Genomic DNA, 16,891 nt, shown 5'->3' on the forward strand with positions numbered 1-16,891 from the left:
AGATTTGATGTACTTTGAGCCAGGTTGAAAGGAAAAAAAGGTGTGTGAATACACTGCCTGGACTCCCATAGCTAGGGTCTGCTTTTTTCCCCACAGTGAGCTGTAATGTTTCTTACACTGTTTTCCCCTAATATCCTTGCCTCTGTATATCACAACAGTTCACGTTTGGTTTATTCTGTAGAAGGCTTATGTAGAGATAGCATTGTTCCCCTTAGCACTGCCCCATGTGGTGTTTGATTGATGGATTTAAAAAAATGTGTGATTGCATTTACCTTTTAATTTTCCTGGTTGATCACAATGATCTAAGTATCAGGCCTGACAGAGCCAGGCTTCCCTGCAGAACTGTGGTAGGAGATTTCTCTCTCCCAGTTTTTACTGTAGGCAAAGAGCTGAGCTCTCCCAGGCATACAGAAAGACCAACTAAGCACTGAGGCAGAGCAAGGGAATTCTGTAAATACTGGACATAGAGATCTCTGAGAAATCTTTACCTGCTTTCAACCCAAATGTGCCATCTGGAGTGAACAGACTTATGCCAAGATGGGGAAAATTTATACCATCATGGGCTTAAGAGCTGCTTTGCAGTATCTGCTGAGTTGTTTTGCTTTTTTTTTTTTTTTTCCCTTCCTTCTTACCATAAACTTAAAGCATAAACCCTCAAGGAAAACATTTGTTTGGTGAAAACCAGTTTCTCCTCTCCCACACCTTGCATGAGCAGGCTTTACAAGTGGGCACAAGACCTTTTTGAGTGGGGATATTCAGGGAATTCTTTTGTATTTTCTTTACAAAATGGATGGCGTCCTTTTCCTACCTGTGCATTTAATTGTGCCACTTTTGAATAAATGGTCATATTTTCTTCCGATACCCATATTGCCTCCCTGCGAATTCTGAAAAAGACAAATATTGTTCCCGTTGTCATGAGACAGCCTACCCCAGATGGCACATCTGTGTCTCGGGATGCCCTCTAGCTGGCCTGTTGGCAGGCGTTCCCGTGGCTTTGAAGGTCACCTTGTTTACACCTTGCCTTTTCCCCCTCCCTATTCAGAGGCTTGCTGAGCCTGCAGGCTGGGCTTCACCATCTGCATTTTCTCTGGTGCCATTAATCTTCCTGTTTACCATTCTGTTATTAATTCTAGAGTTCACCTTTTTGTCTAAACCCTTTATAGGCCTCTTGAAATTGCTTGCCTTTTTGTGGCAAGAGATCTGAGCGTCTCAAGAGATAATTTGCTTTGTTCTTTCCCATTTCTGAAAGGCTACCTACTAGCATCTCATGCCATTTTTCTATTACAAGTCTTCCTTCTTATAATAACATTTTTCACTTATATAGCTTCATCTGTCAGATGTATCTTTACATAGGAGTAACTATTATCTTTGTCCTTTGGAATTTGTGAATTGGCCACTGAAATCTGGTATCTGTGGAAGTAGTCCTACTTTTTCAGTGTTTTTCTTGGCTGGAAAGAAAATGTGCTCATATCTGTCTTTGTGAGAGCCTGTAGGACCACCTTGCATTTTTGGTGCATTTTATTTGAATGCCTAAATGCCTATGAATATTAAACAAGCCTTACCAAACCCCAGAGGATAGGTGAAGACTATCTCCATTTGACAGATGATGGAAAAGCAGAGAGTGCCTCTGTTAGAATTTGGCTCAGCATCACTTGGTGGGACAGCAGAGATGCCAAAGGCAGCATCTGGGGTGGTTGCTCCATATCCCATCCTAAAATCCCCGCACTTTGCTGTGGCCTTGCTCTTCTCCACTGGTGTATGCGGTTCAGTACTCATTCAGGGGTGCCTGGCGTGGCTGAGCCTCAGGCAGGGCTGTGCCACTCCCGACGTGCCAGCGCTGCCTTCCCGCACGCGGCAGCTCTGCTGGCGGCCACGTGGGACCGGGGCTGGGACATCTGGCATCAGGCTGGGTGCTCTCATAGGCCCTGGCACAGCCCTGCTGATGCCTTCGGGGTGAGCGGGTGTCTCTGCCAGCTCCCCGGAGCTCTGGGGGTTTGGAAGGCCTCGCTAGTGGAGCTGCCCCTCCATGTGGAGCCAGGCAGAGCTGAGCACAAAACCCCTTCAGCACAGAGCACCAGAACGCACAGAGCAGGTTCCCAAGAATCTCTGCAGGACTCAGATTGGCTTTGGCAGGTTTATCAGCTCTGGCTTAGTGCCGGCTCTGCTAGGCCTGGACTGAATTAATTGGGATGCTTGTGCACTGCAGCTGAGAGATAACTGCATTACAGAGATTTATCTGTTACTAAAGGTATCCCCTCCACTGTCCTCGATAAGGACGAGAAGCTATGCAGAATCTCACAGAATTTGCAGGAAGGTTGGCATGGCTGGCTCTACACATGGTTTATGTATGAGTTTGTGTGCAGTACAAGTGTTTTTATTCAGTTCTGTCGCATCCAGTGCAGTTGCTTGCAGTGGAGGTCCACTCCCTGTTACCCTTTGCAGAGTTTGCAATGTGGGCAGGACTATCCCACCCGTCGGGAGGGGGGCCTGGTGTTAACTATCTGGTTAATTATTTAATTCTGGTGCTTTGGAGGGGCCAAAATGCCTATCATCTGTCTGTGTTAGTGATTCTATATGACCATTTACAGATAGATAGCCCAAGTTATTCTTTTACTCCCAACAGAGCAGAAACCCGGTTAGGGTGGGACACAAAGCCTGAAGGAATAGACCTTTTTACTTAACATTTTTCTCTAAATTATAGCACTTATCCTGCCTCTATCCCTTGATAGTGCCTACAGTGTTGCTGCAGAAGTTGTGGTGCAATGTAAGCCTGTCTAGAACACAAATGCAAGAGAACACAAATGAGTGCTAGAAAAATGCTATTGAATAGAGATATTTCTGAATGGAGACGATTTGAGCCCTGAGGGTAGTTACTTGATCCAGCATTTAGTCTGATACTGTAATTTGGCAGTCTTTGAGAAGCAGGTACAGCTTATTATATGTGACAATGATTTATATCTGTGCTGAGAAATAAATCTGTAGAAAACTTCCAAGAGACAACTGACAAGAGAGCTGTTTTGTTTTGGTTTTTTTTGTTTGCTTTTTTTTTTGTTTTCTTTTTTTTTGTTTGTTTTGTTTTTTGGGTTTTTTTTTTTTTAAGACAGATTTTATAGAGGCATTCTAGTCTGCCAGAGAAATACAGCTGCTTGTAAAGACCACATTTTGATAGTGGGTTAAACTAAACAATGCTTAACCTTATGTTTAAGGGCCTCTGCAATTTTCTGCAGCCCTTTTCCTCCCTCCTGTTGTCTTGGTAGCCTCCTGGAACATATTTTAACTAAGGGCTGATAGAAGCTTTCCACTGAATCCCAGTCTTAAAACTCAAAGTTGTCCTCTGATATTTCTGCAGTTATGCCCAGGCTAAAGACTGAAAGTGCACAGTCCCACCCACACAAGATCTTCCTCTGTCTTCTCTTTCTCCCCGTCCTGTGCCCCCATCAACTTCATCATGACACTAGTAGCTTTCTCTGAGGAGGTGCTAGGGAGACATTGGGATTTCCCAGTCAGCCTGTGCTCCCTAGAGCAAACCTCAGTAGTGCCTAAAATTTCAAACATTTGCTAAGAATAATTTCAGAGCTTTACAGGGTAGAGTCCTCTAAAGTATTTTTTTTCCATTCAAAATAATTTGTTTCTGTGGAAATAAATACTCTAATATTTTCAAATGGTCTAGAAGTGGTTTATCATTGTTTGTGGTTGGATTCTTGTTCTCACCACAGCCCAGTTAACCCTGAGAATGCAATAATATACATGAGGTTTAGAGTGGGATTGGTGGGAGAGACAAATAATTACTGGAGTAGCCTTACAATCTCTAGTACAGCATGGCTGTTTTGCAGCTTGGATTAAAAATAAAATGAATTTGATGTTTACTACTCTCTAGGGATGTTTGTTTGGCTTTATGGACTCATTGTGAGAGTGTGTTATCAGTAATCTGCCCCGGGGGAGGCCCGGGGCTGGGCTGACAGGAGGCTCTGTGGACCATGTATGTGTAGAACTGGCAGAGACAAGTTTGCTGCAGATGGGTGCTAAATTTCAGGAGTGTTGGGAAAAAAGGTTGGGATATCAGGGGCCATGGAAGATCAGCATTAAATCATAATAGCGATAACGTGAGCATCTGCCCCTTGGATAGCAGGATGTGGTGTAGTGAAAGAAGGGTTTTGGAGATCTGGATCTGCAGAAGGAGTAAAGTTCCATGCTGTGCTGTGCTAGCAGGGGCAGAGCCCTGCCTTTGGTACGCCTGGTTCTGGTTGCTGCTGTAAATAGATCAGTTCCAAGGATGCTAACAAGTCATTGTACTGGCCACGAACACAACAAGCAAGCAAACAAGGTAAGGAGAGTCTGGCTGTGCACACACAGAAAAGCTACAAAATGCAGCTATTCACATAAGACATTGTCTCCCCATTCTTTCTTAAGGGATTCCATCCCCCTGCCCCCACCCTTTGCACTCTAACACTATATTTGTGCCTTGGAGATGTGGAGATGAGCGTATGATGGATGGATGGATGCTGCTTGTCTGGGTTTTTCACCACCATTTCCCCTGGGGCACTCTGTCTGCTGGCAGAGAGCACCATCCCAAAAGATGGTATCTTTTGCAAACTCGACAGCTAACAGACAGCTTCTCTCTCTGCATATTTCCCCAAAGAAGAGCAGGCTTAATCTGGTTTTTATATGGCATATTTCATTATAATCTTTTTGACTTCCCATGTTCCCAATACGCCGTAATAAATAAAACGCTGGGGGTGGGAACAGCAGAGATGCTGAGGCTTCACACTCTTGTGACACTGATGGATTCTCATTTTAAACTGTCATGGGATTTAATTGCTTGCTGAGCCACTGCACTGCACTTTCAGACATATCCTGCCACATCCTCTTAATGAGCTTAGTGGCTGCATTCACTCAGCAGTAGTTCTGTTTACTGTGAATTAGGTGGCTTTTTTAGACCACCTATATGATTTTAAAGAGGTAGTGGTTATTAAGGTAATATCCTTGGATTTATCCATCCTAAACAACACTTCGTGGACTTGTAACATATAGTTTCCTCTGACACTTTTTTATGTTCCAAAAAAATGGCACCAAGAAACAAAAACGCAAGAATCTATGTGCAAAGTCAGTGTTTGTCTAAGAGGGTTTTTGGAAGCCGGATTGCTTTGGTTTGCATAGTAGCTGTCTCTGGCGTGATAGATCATGCTGGAACTCACCCAATAAGTATCTCTGTTCCCAATTAGAACTGGAAATGGAGCTGCTTACGAGTGCACAGAGATGATGGTTTGGGTGGCAGCTGCTACTGTGGAGATGGAAATGATCCATTGTAAAACAAATACATTGCACTGTATAGAAAAAGGGATGATTGTTTTTAATTTATGTTTCAAAGAGACACTGAAAAGTTGCTTAGCTCTCAATGCGTTGTAAACGAAATGTAGCTTATTTAAGGGCAGGAATTTGCAGCTATTTTGGCAAATCAAAACTTGAAAAAGCCCACCATTTTGTGGGATTTGTGAGAATGTGCTACTTTTGGAGGCAGCAGTTCAATAGAAAACAGATACGGGAATGATATTGGCATGGGTGCTTGTTCAGATTCTACCACTGCAATCTCAGGACCTTAATAAATAGAGAGGTTGCTGCACTGAGCTGGTAAGCAGAAAAAAACATGTTAATTTAATCACTATGAAGGGGACTCTGCCAAGTTAAGAAACATAAATTATAATTATATGCACACACACACACACACATTTGAATTATAATATATGCACAGTATTTAGCTGTGACACCAAGAATACGATGGTTTACTAAAACAGGAAGAATTCTTAAATAACATTTTTTTTCATTGATGATTTTTGTTGATTTGACATTTCCATTTTGTGTAGTTCTAACTAGTTCTTGTATCTGCTACATTAACCATGTGCTGTTGTACTTGTGGTACTAATCAAAAGGAAATTTATCTACAAACCTTCTTAAAATTCTCATATTAAAGAGTAAGCTTTTAATTATAGTGACTTTACTGGTAGTTATTACTTGTAATAAAGATTATGTTCTCTGGAATTCTAATGTTTGAAGAGGAGCTTGTGATACAAACTAGAAGTTACAATGAATGTAGAACAATTAGTGGGTAGCAAATGCTATTACCTATATTTAAAAAGGATTTGGATGTGATTCAGAGATTTAAAGACACATAAATTCTACATGAACATCTGAGAAATAGATTGAAACAGTAATACATATAAGCAGTAAAGCACCTGGGAAATGATGATGTAGGAGGTTCTAACCAAGTACATTTTTCCTACCAAAGAAAACCAAGCCTCACTACTTTCTTAAAATTTTTTACATGATATGTACAAAACTAATAGGTAGGGGGGTTGACAATTTCCTTAAACTTTCTGAAGACCTTTGGTATGTCTCCAAAGAGAAACTGAGAATTGTCTTGGATCAAAACTTTTGAAATAAAAGATAATGGAAGAAAGAACTTTCATTGTAGATAAAGGCTTACAGCTGGTGCATCAAGGTTTAGTTCTTGGTCCTGTGTTGTATAATACACTAATGAACAAGCTGCAGAGTGGGAATACCTTGTCAACTACAAAAATTTGCACATACTATGAAGTTACTGAGAGCAATCATGGCCGGGAAGGTCTGTGCAGAACACTCTGGGGAGAAGTGAATGTGCTTGGGGAGAGGGCAGAGGGATGGGCATAATAATATGGTATCTGAGTGTTTGAATGTATTCCTTATGGGAAGTTCTTGTCCCCACTACAAGATTCCTAATTCTTCTGCTTAATAAGTAACTTGGCCATTGAAAGACACAGCCTGAGGAGTAATCGATAGAATACCATAATTCATTTGTTTAAATGGGGGATGTGGTTTCATCTGAAAATGCCAGATGCAGTATCTTGGGAAGACTGCTGTATAATAAGAGAAAGCTCAGAGAGGTTTGTCAGGACCATATGGAAAACTTCCCACAGCAGAGTAATAGAAAAGATTGTGACTGTTTATCCTTGAAAGGAGAGGAATGAAAAGAAATTATAAAAATTTTGGTGAAGACCTTCTATTTTCCCCAGTAAGGACAAGGGTGCAGGCAATAGATAAAGTGAAACACTCCTTCATTCAAACCATAGTTAAACTGTTGAACTCCATCAGGTGGGAAAACATCGAGGTAAAAGTGTATTAAAATTCAGAAATGGCTGTGCTATTCTGTGTATTTTTGGAAGAGCCAGACTTAGGATAACTGGAAGGGATACTGCATTTATCTCTCAGAATGAAACACAGTATTATGGTAGGTAAGTTCTTTTGCATTTCTCTCATGACAGACATTCAAAGCTTCTACAGTAGCATGAGCGGTGACTGCATAGTGTGGAATGAGCAATATCAAAGCAGAAGCAAGCACGGTGTCACAGCTTAATTTCTTAAGCCCAGAAGAGTCTCTCTCTGGCCTTGTTTGAAGCTTCAGGCACTGGCTGGTACCTTCATAAGCAGAACAGGGCGTGGAACAGACCGCACCTTAGATCCAAACAGCAGTTCCCTTAGTATGGGAAAGGCCTTGATCTTTCACATGAAAACTAAATTTTGCTTTTTGAGTTGACTTCTCAGTTTTCTTTAGGGTACTGGAATAAGAGTAAAAGATACTTCTCTTGATTTTGTGGGAAAATCATGGATAGTTTAATAGGAAAGAGAACATAAGGGATCTAGTGAAATTAATTTAATGATCCCTGGTAGTGCTTAACTATTTCTGTCAGTTAACTGAACTATCATTTTGATTTTAGAAGACTTTCATCTGTGGGGATTCAAAAACTAGTTTGGAAACATAATTTCCCATCTTCATGTCTGTACCCTTTACAGACTAACCATCTTCAGGAAGGTTTGAATTTATTACAAAGACTGAATTAATTACAAGGGGTTATCTTTGGACCTCTGAAGGTTTTTATGCTGTAGACTTTACATTCCAGATAAGATAGTGCCTGCTTTTTCCCACCTTTTAGAACTATTTAGAAATTAAAGTGCGTTCATAGAAGCTACCAGCGGAGAAGAAAATGAAGGAGTTGAATGGCAGTCAGCTTAGTGGGAAAATGGGAGACAGACACTGAGTTTATTTGCACTGGATGCCCAGCTCACTAACTTAACTTCTTGGTGATTCAGTCTCCCCATCAACTGTGAATAAAAATATTACTTTACAACGCCTTGTCAGTGGGATGTTAAATTTAGTAATTAGAAAATGCTCTGAAAGTTTTGGATGAAAAGTCCTCCTGGAGTGTTGTTGTTGGGAAGTAGCAGTGCCACACAGAACAACCATGCCTATAAAAGACAGCTGCCTGTTTTGACCTTAAAACCTACCTTTTCCTCGTTTCAAACTTAGTTTTTCATATCTCTGGAACAAATGGAGAGTAGTTCCTATGTTCTACTTATCCCTCAGCCTTTCCTTGCTCATTTCCTTTTCTAATGCATGCATTTGCTGAATGTGCTGGTGTCCAGAGACAGGCGTAGCTTGTCACAGCGAGGACATGTTTGTTTCCAATGCCCTTGAGCTTGCTTGAAGCTTCTTTGCTTGCTGAATGTATGATGACCCCTTGGGGTATGCAGTCCCTCACGGTTCTAAGTACAGAGCAAATGCTTTTTTGCACCCAAGCACATGACTTTGAACCCAAGCCAAGCCTACATCCAGAGATGATTATGGAGGTTCCTCAGTGACTACACATTCAAGCACTGGGACTTGCACATAAATCACATCAAAAATCTCTTCTTTCTATTGAAATGTCTGGATCCAGAGGGAGGCACTAGGCGTTCGTACAGGGAAATTCAATCTGTATGCTTCTCTTTTGACTTTTCTGTCTTTTTTACAGCTCAAGCAAGGGAGAAGTTGGGGAAGGGGCCATAATGGGATGCCTATGCAGAGCTTAATGCTGAAAACAGAGGCCTGATTGAATAGAGCTCCTTGTGATGAGAAGGGGGATCAATTCACAGTTGACTCCATCCCATTGTGTGGGATGTCCTGGGAGTTTCCTTTAAAATCCCAGTGGTTTGGTTTTTCTGCATGGTTTGTACTCAGCCTTTCCCTCCATGAATAGAATAGCTTTTTCTGGAATTTCTGCTGGATTTTCTGTGGTTGTTGGCTGAGCAATGCTCTCCCACTTCAGAACACTGTAGCAAGTACATTGTGGAAGTACAGATCAGGGATGCAGAATCATTTGGTAACTGAAAGTTTTTCATATATTAGAACAAACATATTCCTGGGATGCAACTGCCCCCAAGAATCAGATTACACTTTACTGTCCCAGGTGGAAGTACTCATTCATTATTTTGTTTGCAGGAGTGATTTGGGACTTTAAAAACACATGAATTTCTGCCCCTGCAGAATTTACAGTTCATTGTGATAGAAAGGCAGGGAGCTTCAGGCAGACTGGGGAACAAAACACAGTTCTTAAAGCATAAGTAGACAGAACTGTGAGTTAAGGACATCAGATGCTGATTTGTAAGCATCATTCTTGTACATTATTACTTGTAAATATACCAGTCTAGAGAAAGGAATTCATTTTAGAAGGGAGGAACTACTTTAGAAATCCATACCTGGCAGTGTCAGGTAAAGACACGTGCAGGATATTTCCCTGCCAGGGAACTGCTCTAAATGAACCCCTGTATGAGTGGGGTAGAGGCTAGGTCTACAAGGAAAACTCGATTATTTCCCAGGTATATTTTAACATCTTGCTAAAGTTAACACGCTGTATTTGCCTGTCTGCTGCACTGCCTCATAATCTAGTGGCAGCATTTGAAAGGAGAATAAGGCTTTGTTCCTTCACTTTTCCAGCAAGTTGCATCAAACTTCCTGATCAATCCAGTGTCTTTGGAGCTCTGTCCCCAGCCTGTTTCCGAGCCAGCCTGTGGCTCTTCCTGCAGTGACAGGGTGTTGTCCCATTTTATGAGCAAGATTCTGCACTCATAACTGTGTTTCTTTGCTGGTATTGCCAGCCAGAGCCAACCAGAGATTTTATCTAGTCAGTAGCACAGGAAAACTCAAGACACGTCTCTGTTTTTCAATATAAGGTCTCAGCACTGGCCCCACACACAAGCTTTCTTTTTTCCCACATGTGGAACATGCCCTGGTGTAGGAGAATGAGAATTGAAGCTGTGCTATATAAACTGTGCCAGATGCTAAATTGCATTAAACTACTTTTCTTCTTCAGGAGATCAGATTCTTCTTGTTTGTTATTTCAGTATCTTAAAACATCCTGATTTTGTTCTTTATTTAAGGCATAGGGAATTTAGACAAAGAAGATTTTCCCCCCATTTATTTCCTACTGATAAAATATATCCAGCCTTTTTTTCCTGTAAACAAGCACAGCAAATGAAAAGATACCAGGTTTTCAGTAGGATAGAAATTAATGATAAATGGAGTTTCTTAGTGGTTATATGAACTTGAAGAGCTCCCCTTCCAGATAGAAACAAGTTTGAAAGTCTGTTCATCATCTGCTTGAAATCTCTGTCCTTCTTGTTAGCCCTTTGGGGGAGACACACAGTGAGTGTGTTTTGTTTTTCAGAAGTTGATCTGCCTCTGAAAAAAGATGGGTTCACCTCAGAAAGTACAACTCTGGAAGCTTTGCTGCGTGGAGAGGCAATAGAGAAAAAAACAGACACTAAAGAGGAAGACACTATACAAGAAATCCAGGTAAAGGAGAGCCCTATGCTGTGACATCAGGGCTGGATTTTACAGTTTGTCTCTAAGTCTAACAGTCTTTTGTCCTGTGGCAAAACAGTGTATCTGCCGATAGTTGTGTCATTCTACTGCCAAAATGTTATCAAACCTTTGTGCTACACTGTGATGCTCAAAATGATATCAGTATCTCACACGCTTCTCTTGTCACAAGAAACTTTATTGTTTGACTGTTCTGCACAGGTCCTGTGTTCAAATTTATTTTGCAGTACTATGAGATAATTACATAAAAAACCTGAGAAACTGAGGTGGATCCCAACAATAAACTGATTTTTAATGGTTCGCATTTAAAGCGAGTTTCACGAATTTCAATTTGGATTCACAGCTGCTGTAGATTAAAACATGTCATTGCTTTGCCTGTTGTTTTTTTTTTTAATAGTAGGTAGCCTTCTGGAGGTAGACAAGAAAAACAAATTTCTTAAAAAATATAATCTCAAATATTTAAATTATTATTAATGATGCAGTATGAGAAATATTGCCTTTTCACATGCATTATGGTTTGAAACTAGTCAAGATTTCATTTCATCCTTCAACAATTAAAAGCCAAAACACAATTGTAGGTTTGTTATAGAAGAAATTCAGCTAATATAAAGGGTTCTTGTGTAAGTCCATGTCACTTTTAAAACATCTTAAATCACTGGGAAAGCGGGCCTCTCCCACAGCAGTACATCTTTGGTGATGCTAAAACACCATTGTGCTGTGAGTCTTTTTAGGGATTTTTAGTGAGAGTTATTAGCAATGTGTCAAACTAGGTAATTTTGGGTGAGATACAAAATGTTGCATCTATACCTCAAAATAGTAAAAATTTGAGGGGTCAGTCCCATGTGAAATGAAACAGAAAAATGCAAACATCAAATCTGTATTACCTGAAGGTCAGTCCTGCTGCTCTATTTGTTAGAAATTTTACACAGGTAAGGGCAGCACAATTGGATCTCCCATTCCCAGTTGCAGAGCTAAAAGAGCACCATCAAAGAGGAAGCATGCCATGCTTATGGACTGGGGAAAAGCTTGACATAAGCCCCGCTCTGTTTACTTCTTCAGCAGTATATCTGGGTGTTACCAAAGGTCTGTTTTTCCCTGCTTTCAAGGTCACAAGAAGTCATGGTGCAGCATCCTTATGAAATTGACAAGTGCCTTTGAATGTTGCTGTGTGATCTGAGCTCCCAAATTATCCCCAGCAGCAGTCTGAAGAAAGAGACCTCAGATATGGTGGAAATGACATAAATCCAGGCATTGCAGAGCAGGGAGGGGGTGCAGAAAAACACAACAGATTTTCAGCTAAACTGCTGTAGCTGTGACCTGTCAACTGGATGCTAGTTTCATCAGAACAGATGCAAAAGGCATGTCTTGCTGCTTTATTTTATGCAAGCATAGCTTATCTGGATTCAGTCTGTAGAACAATGATTGCCAAAGCCTTCACTAGTAGGCAGCTTCCAGTGTGTACTTTGGCACCTGGCAGCTAGACTGTACCAGATGAAAATCACAAGCAGTGCCTTTATCAGTATGACAAAAAAGAGAATGCAAATCTCTCTTTTGTTCCTTTGCATACTTGTCTGTGCTGTAACTCCAAAGGACCCAGCCTCAATGGAGGTGAGAGTGAGCAGCTGGGATAGACATCATTGTAATTCCCACCTCAGACCCAGCCAACCTTCCAAATTCCCAGTATCTGTCAGGAGAAGATGACTTGGTGCTTGGCTGCACCAAAGCATATAGGCCTGGGAAACTTTTAGTAAGACATAATAGGAAAAGAAAAGTTACTCTGCTAAAACATACCAGAGTTCCCCCAGCTAAATAGATGCAGGCATTGGGACCTGCTGTACAGTTGGTATGTAACAGGATTGACAATTTTACCCTACAGTAAATTGGTATTGAATGTGTGTCTCCATTATTTGATGGAGAAGAGTTAGAGTAGCCTTCTGACCATGCAGCAGAAAGGTTATGCCCCTTCTATCAAGGATTAAAGTAATTACTCTGACAGTGTCACCAAATTCACACTTGTTTGCATATTATCTCTTTCCTAAATTGCTTCAATTTTAAAGGAAGAAAGTGGTTTGTAACATTTCTCTTAACTCTCATGTAGTATTATTGTTGTAAAATTTCCTCCCACATACAATGTGGTTGCCCCTGTTTTGTTGGGGATTTTTTGAGATACTTTAAGATATGAAGCAATCGAAAAATACAAACGCATATCAGTAAGTTTGCTTATTTTCTTACATACATTCTTACAGTCTCCTCATGTACAAAAATTTTCAAGCACTTCAGTCCTAAGATGAATTAAATTAATGTATGCAGTTGTATGAATTTTGAAGAAACATTTTATGTAAGCAGAACTGGAGCCTGTTTAACTTTTACACCATCTAGTATTTAGTACCTCCAGTATTATGTGAAATTGTATTTCATGATGGTCGGAGCTCATTAATAGCCTCCTGATATTCAAAAATAGAAGAAGCAAAAATTAGATGAAGACTTGATACTTGTCATGTGCTACAACTTGTTTGTAATGAACTGACCAGTATTAGTCTTAGAAATTTAGCTGATAAAGTAAGAATAAGCTTTTGTAACTGATCTTCTAAATACAGACATTTTGAAACATGAAATTTCTGCTATATTCTTTCCCACAAATTCAGAATTTGGTGCTTGAGGTATGTGGAAAGGAGAGAAAGAAACTGATTTGCTCCTGTTCCCTACCTGCTGGTTCTCAAATAGATTTTAAGTAGAAATTAGAGAGAAGGAACAAATACAGTAAGACTGAAGAACATTCCTATAAGTTTAATGTCACTATTTGGATCTGCATTGTGGCTATAATTTAAATGAATGTTGGCATGGCGAAGGTAAGTTAGTGATTCCAGATTAGTCCCTTGCAAAATGGCACAGCACCATAAATGGCAGGAGTGGCTGGGGACAATTTCTGTATTTCTAGCAGACATGCCAAGGGTTGAGGGAATTTCAGTGGGACTTCTTCCTGCATTAGTGTTGTGATGATTTGTCTGGCCTTTTTCCATGTGATGTCTGGCTTGTGCATGTTTTCATGCAGGTCAGCCAGCCTGTGTTTGGTTCTGTAGAGGTTACATTTTAAAAGATCAGGTTAAAAGATTGAAATTGCCTGGCCCAGGCATCTCACAGTTATGTGAGTTGATGAACTATTGTTCCTAATAAATAATTAGTTGAACAAATTATTGCTGTTGGTACTGTTAACCTCAATAAGACCTGTAATTCCTCAGCATTCTCATGCAACAAACTTCCTGCTTCCAGATTAGAGTTGAACCTGGAGTGCAAGCCCTAAAAAACATGGCTTTCTAGATCCATTCTGGAATACATGAAGGAATTTTCTCTATTTTTGCTAAAGAAAGAAGATGGTGAGCTACCAAGGAGAAACTACTGGTTTTGTATTCCTGAAGTGCACTCTTAACATTAGCAGAAAACAAAACTATTTAAATTGCAACAAATGAAAATAAAAAAACCCAGGCTAAATTGAAAACAAATTCCCAGACAGGGCCTGCAGTTATGCATACTAATATTTGTGTTGTCTTGGAATATTGGTGCTCAGTGCTGCCAGTACTTGTTCTTAGGAACCTTTTTGTCATAGTTGACTGATATCAGTAGTAGTTTTTTAGTAGGAATTCCCTTGAGATTTTAGGGTGGAAAAGAGAGCAAATTTTGCTTTGGTAGAGAGAAGCAGGGATACTGGGATCTCATTTGGCTTTATATCAACTGTAATAGCCCACAGTCACTGTGGTAAAGAGCAGCAGTTGGTTGTATGAGTCCTCCTTTTTTCTTCTAACCATTCCTTTATTGTTCAACTACAGAGGGTTTTAGAAAATGATGAAAATGCAGATGAAGTGAACGAGGAAGAAGACTTGGAAGAAGATATTCCAAAACGAAAGAACAGGCCTAGAGGACGGGTAAGTGGAGAGTTTATTGGAATGGAAAGGAAGGAAGCAAAGCTCTGCTTTCTAGTGTATATTTCTTATGTGTATTATGTATGCAAAGTATTTATCCATGCATATTTGGTAGGGATAATACTATAGGTAATTTTCAGTCATATGTAATAGATTTTTAGTATTTTTTCTGTTTACTTTTGTGAATTGCTGTGAAAGAAATGACTATTTTGAGAGTAAAAATTTGGGGGGATTGTATTTTAGTGTTGTATTTACAATTGTAATGTAAACTGTAATAACTATGATAACACCATACTATTACAATGCTCCTTAAAAAAAACTTTACTAATTGAAGAAAAGCAGCAAATTCAGTCATGGCAGCCAAAAAAATATTAATAAAAGTAACTTGAACTGTGTTAATAAGTTTTGCAGCTTTCTCCAGGGTGGCATTTTGTGGCTGATGCTGGCTCTCTTGAGCCCATGGCAAATCTTCCGTTTGCTTGAAAAGGGCAATATTTTATCCTTAGGGGACTCTGTGTCCCTTCTCTTACCTAAGATGTCTTCACAATTCATCAGGGTACTAGTTAAGTAATGAGGCCAACACTTTAAACTTGGAATCAACATTTTCAATTGTGGGCCCTTAAGTAAGCTAGGCATCTAAATAAATGTGAGCACAAGTCTCAGAAGTTTTGAGCATTTTCATCTCTCTTTGGCTCCAGTGGATGCTGCAGGGGCACAGGAGCTCTATTTGTACCTTTTGATGTGTTTATAGAAGTCAAGCAAGAAGGGCCACATTTGAGGCCAAATGAGCAGAATATAATAGCTTTTGAATAAGAGACATGAAACCACATTGAATAGTTGAAATGTACTTATGCATCAGACCCTCTCTTTTGGTTTCTTCTTTGGTTGTTGTGTTGTTTCAGTTTTCTGCTCCTCTTTATTTTGGAGCTTAAGTCCTTTAATATAAGATCAAAGCAGTTGAATAATTGGATAAGTATATATTTCATCTTCCTTATTCTCAAAATCACCTGAACCAGTTTCTTTCTTTCTTTCTTTCTTAGCCAAAGACCCCCACCTGGAAAAAAATTTTCCAGAAAAATGTAAGTTTCAGAAAATTTGTATGAACCAGTAACCAAAACCAGGAGATAGAACCAATATATGCGCATAAGATTGACTGTAGCAATCAACTAATATTCCAGGCTAACAACTCTTTTCTAATAAGTTGCTCTCATGTAAATTGCACATGCTGGTTAGGGTGAGTGAAAGGGAGTAAAGAGCTAGAAGAGATATACTGCTCAGGAGAAGAGGATTTGGTGTATTCATATATCCCAGACCTGTACAAACAAAGTCCTGAAGTTAGTATTACGTGCAAGATTTTGCTTCCCTGTTCAGGAAAATGGTACAGAATTTTTTCTCTGTTACTGTAAGGAAAGGAGTTGGAGAGTTCTAGATGTCCCATTAATTTTGAAGCGTACATTTATGTTTTATTTTCTGCCCTAGAACTTTCCCCCTGTTAATTATAGGAGCATCAGGATTGCTTGCTTTTTTCTTGCAACTAACTCCTACTCTGCTAGTGCCCTGGCTTCTTTCAGTGCAAAAAAGAGAAGTCTGAATAATGCCACATACTTCAAGCAATTTTTAATTTTATTTGATGGCATCAATAACCAAAGCAAAATGTGGTAGAAATCAGGATTTCAAAATTGGGGCCAGGTTATCTAGCTGTTGAAAACTGGTAAGCCTGAATTGCATCTGGTCACAAGTTCTTTGCCAGTTTTCTAAAGGCAGCCCTTTTCTAGCCTGACTGAGTATAGGGAATTGAGGCTAAGGATTTAAAATTAGGTGACATGAAACCTGGCCTGCTCTTTGTTTCTGGGAAGGACTTGGTCAGGGTATTTTTAGAGGGCAGAAGAGGGGAAGGACATGCATAGGAAACAAGATCCTGTGGAGTGTGACCTTTGGAGATTCAGAGGAGTGAGAAGGACTAACAGCATAAATGCAGGATTAATGCAATGGAATTACTGCTCCGGACTTTCCAAATTGCACATGCCCATTTCTTTCCCTACAGCATGATTTTATTTTTAATCCTGGACTCTCCATCTGTCTTTTTGGCTACTCTCTTTGGCTGCTTCAAGGCTGCTGAGCCCTGGGTCCAGGCCTCACACATAAAGTCTTTGCTGCATCCTGTCAGGAGAATAAAGGCAGCCTTGGATGACTGAATTCAACAGCCTGGAGCACAGGCAGCAAGCATGGGGCATTCAGTTTAGTGCCTTTGGGGCAGCTGCTTGGTTTCCTGTCCCCTCAAGGCTAGCCCTGAAATCATGGTGGC

The 16,891-nt window shown here is 40.2% G+C and overlaps 1 protein-coding gene across 14 annotated transcripts in view; it reads left to right on the forward strand.

Moving 5' to 3' along the window:
- DPF3 (double PHD fingers 3) overlaps window positions 1–16,891 on the forward strand; it is a 190,781-nt gene that overhangs the window by 108,720 nt on the left and 65,170 nt on the right. For 11 of the 14 annotated variants that reach the window (XR_012056332.1, XR_012056333.1, XM_072930060.1 and 8 more), the window contains 3 exons: window positions 10,515–10,642; window positions 14,494–14,589; window positions 15,627–15,665. Coding sequence is in view for 11 of the 14 variants with exons in the window: in XM_072930060.1 (XP_072786161.1) it covers window positions 10,515–10,642; window positions 14,494–14,589; window positions 15,627–15,665 (263 nt within the window). In the remaining 3 variants the exon portion in view is untranslated. The remainder of the gene's footprint in view (window positions 1–10,514; window positions 10,643–14,493; window positions 14,590–15,626; window positions 15,666–16,891) is intronic. The other 3 variants (XR_012056334.1, XM_072930054.1, XM_072930056.1) reach the window with 1 other exon arrangement.

The sequence above is a fragment of the Taeniopygia guttata genome, chromosome 5, assembly GCF_048771995.1.
Source record: "Taeniopygia guttata chromosome 5, bTaeGut7.mat, whole genome shotgun sequence".
In the NCBI taxonomy this organism is placed as follows: Eukaryota; Metazoa; Chordata; class Aves; order Passeriformes; family Estrildidae; genus Taeniopygia; species Taeniopygia guttata.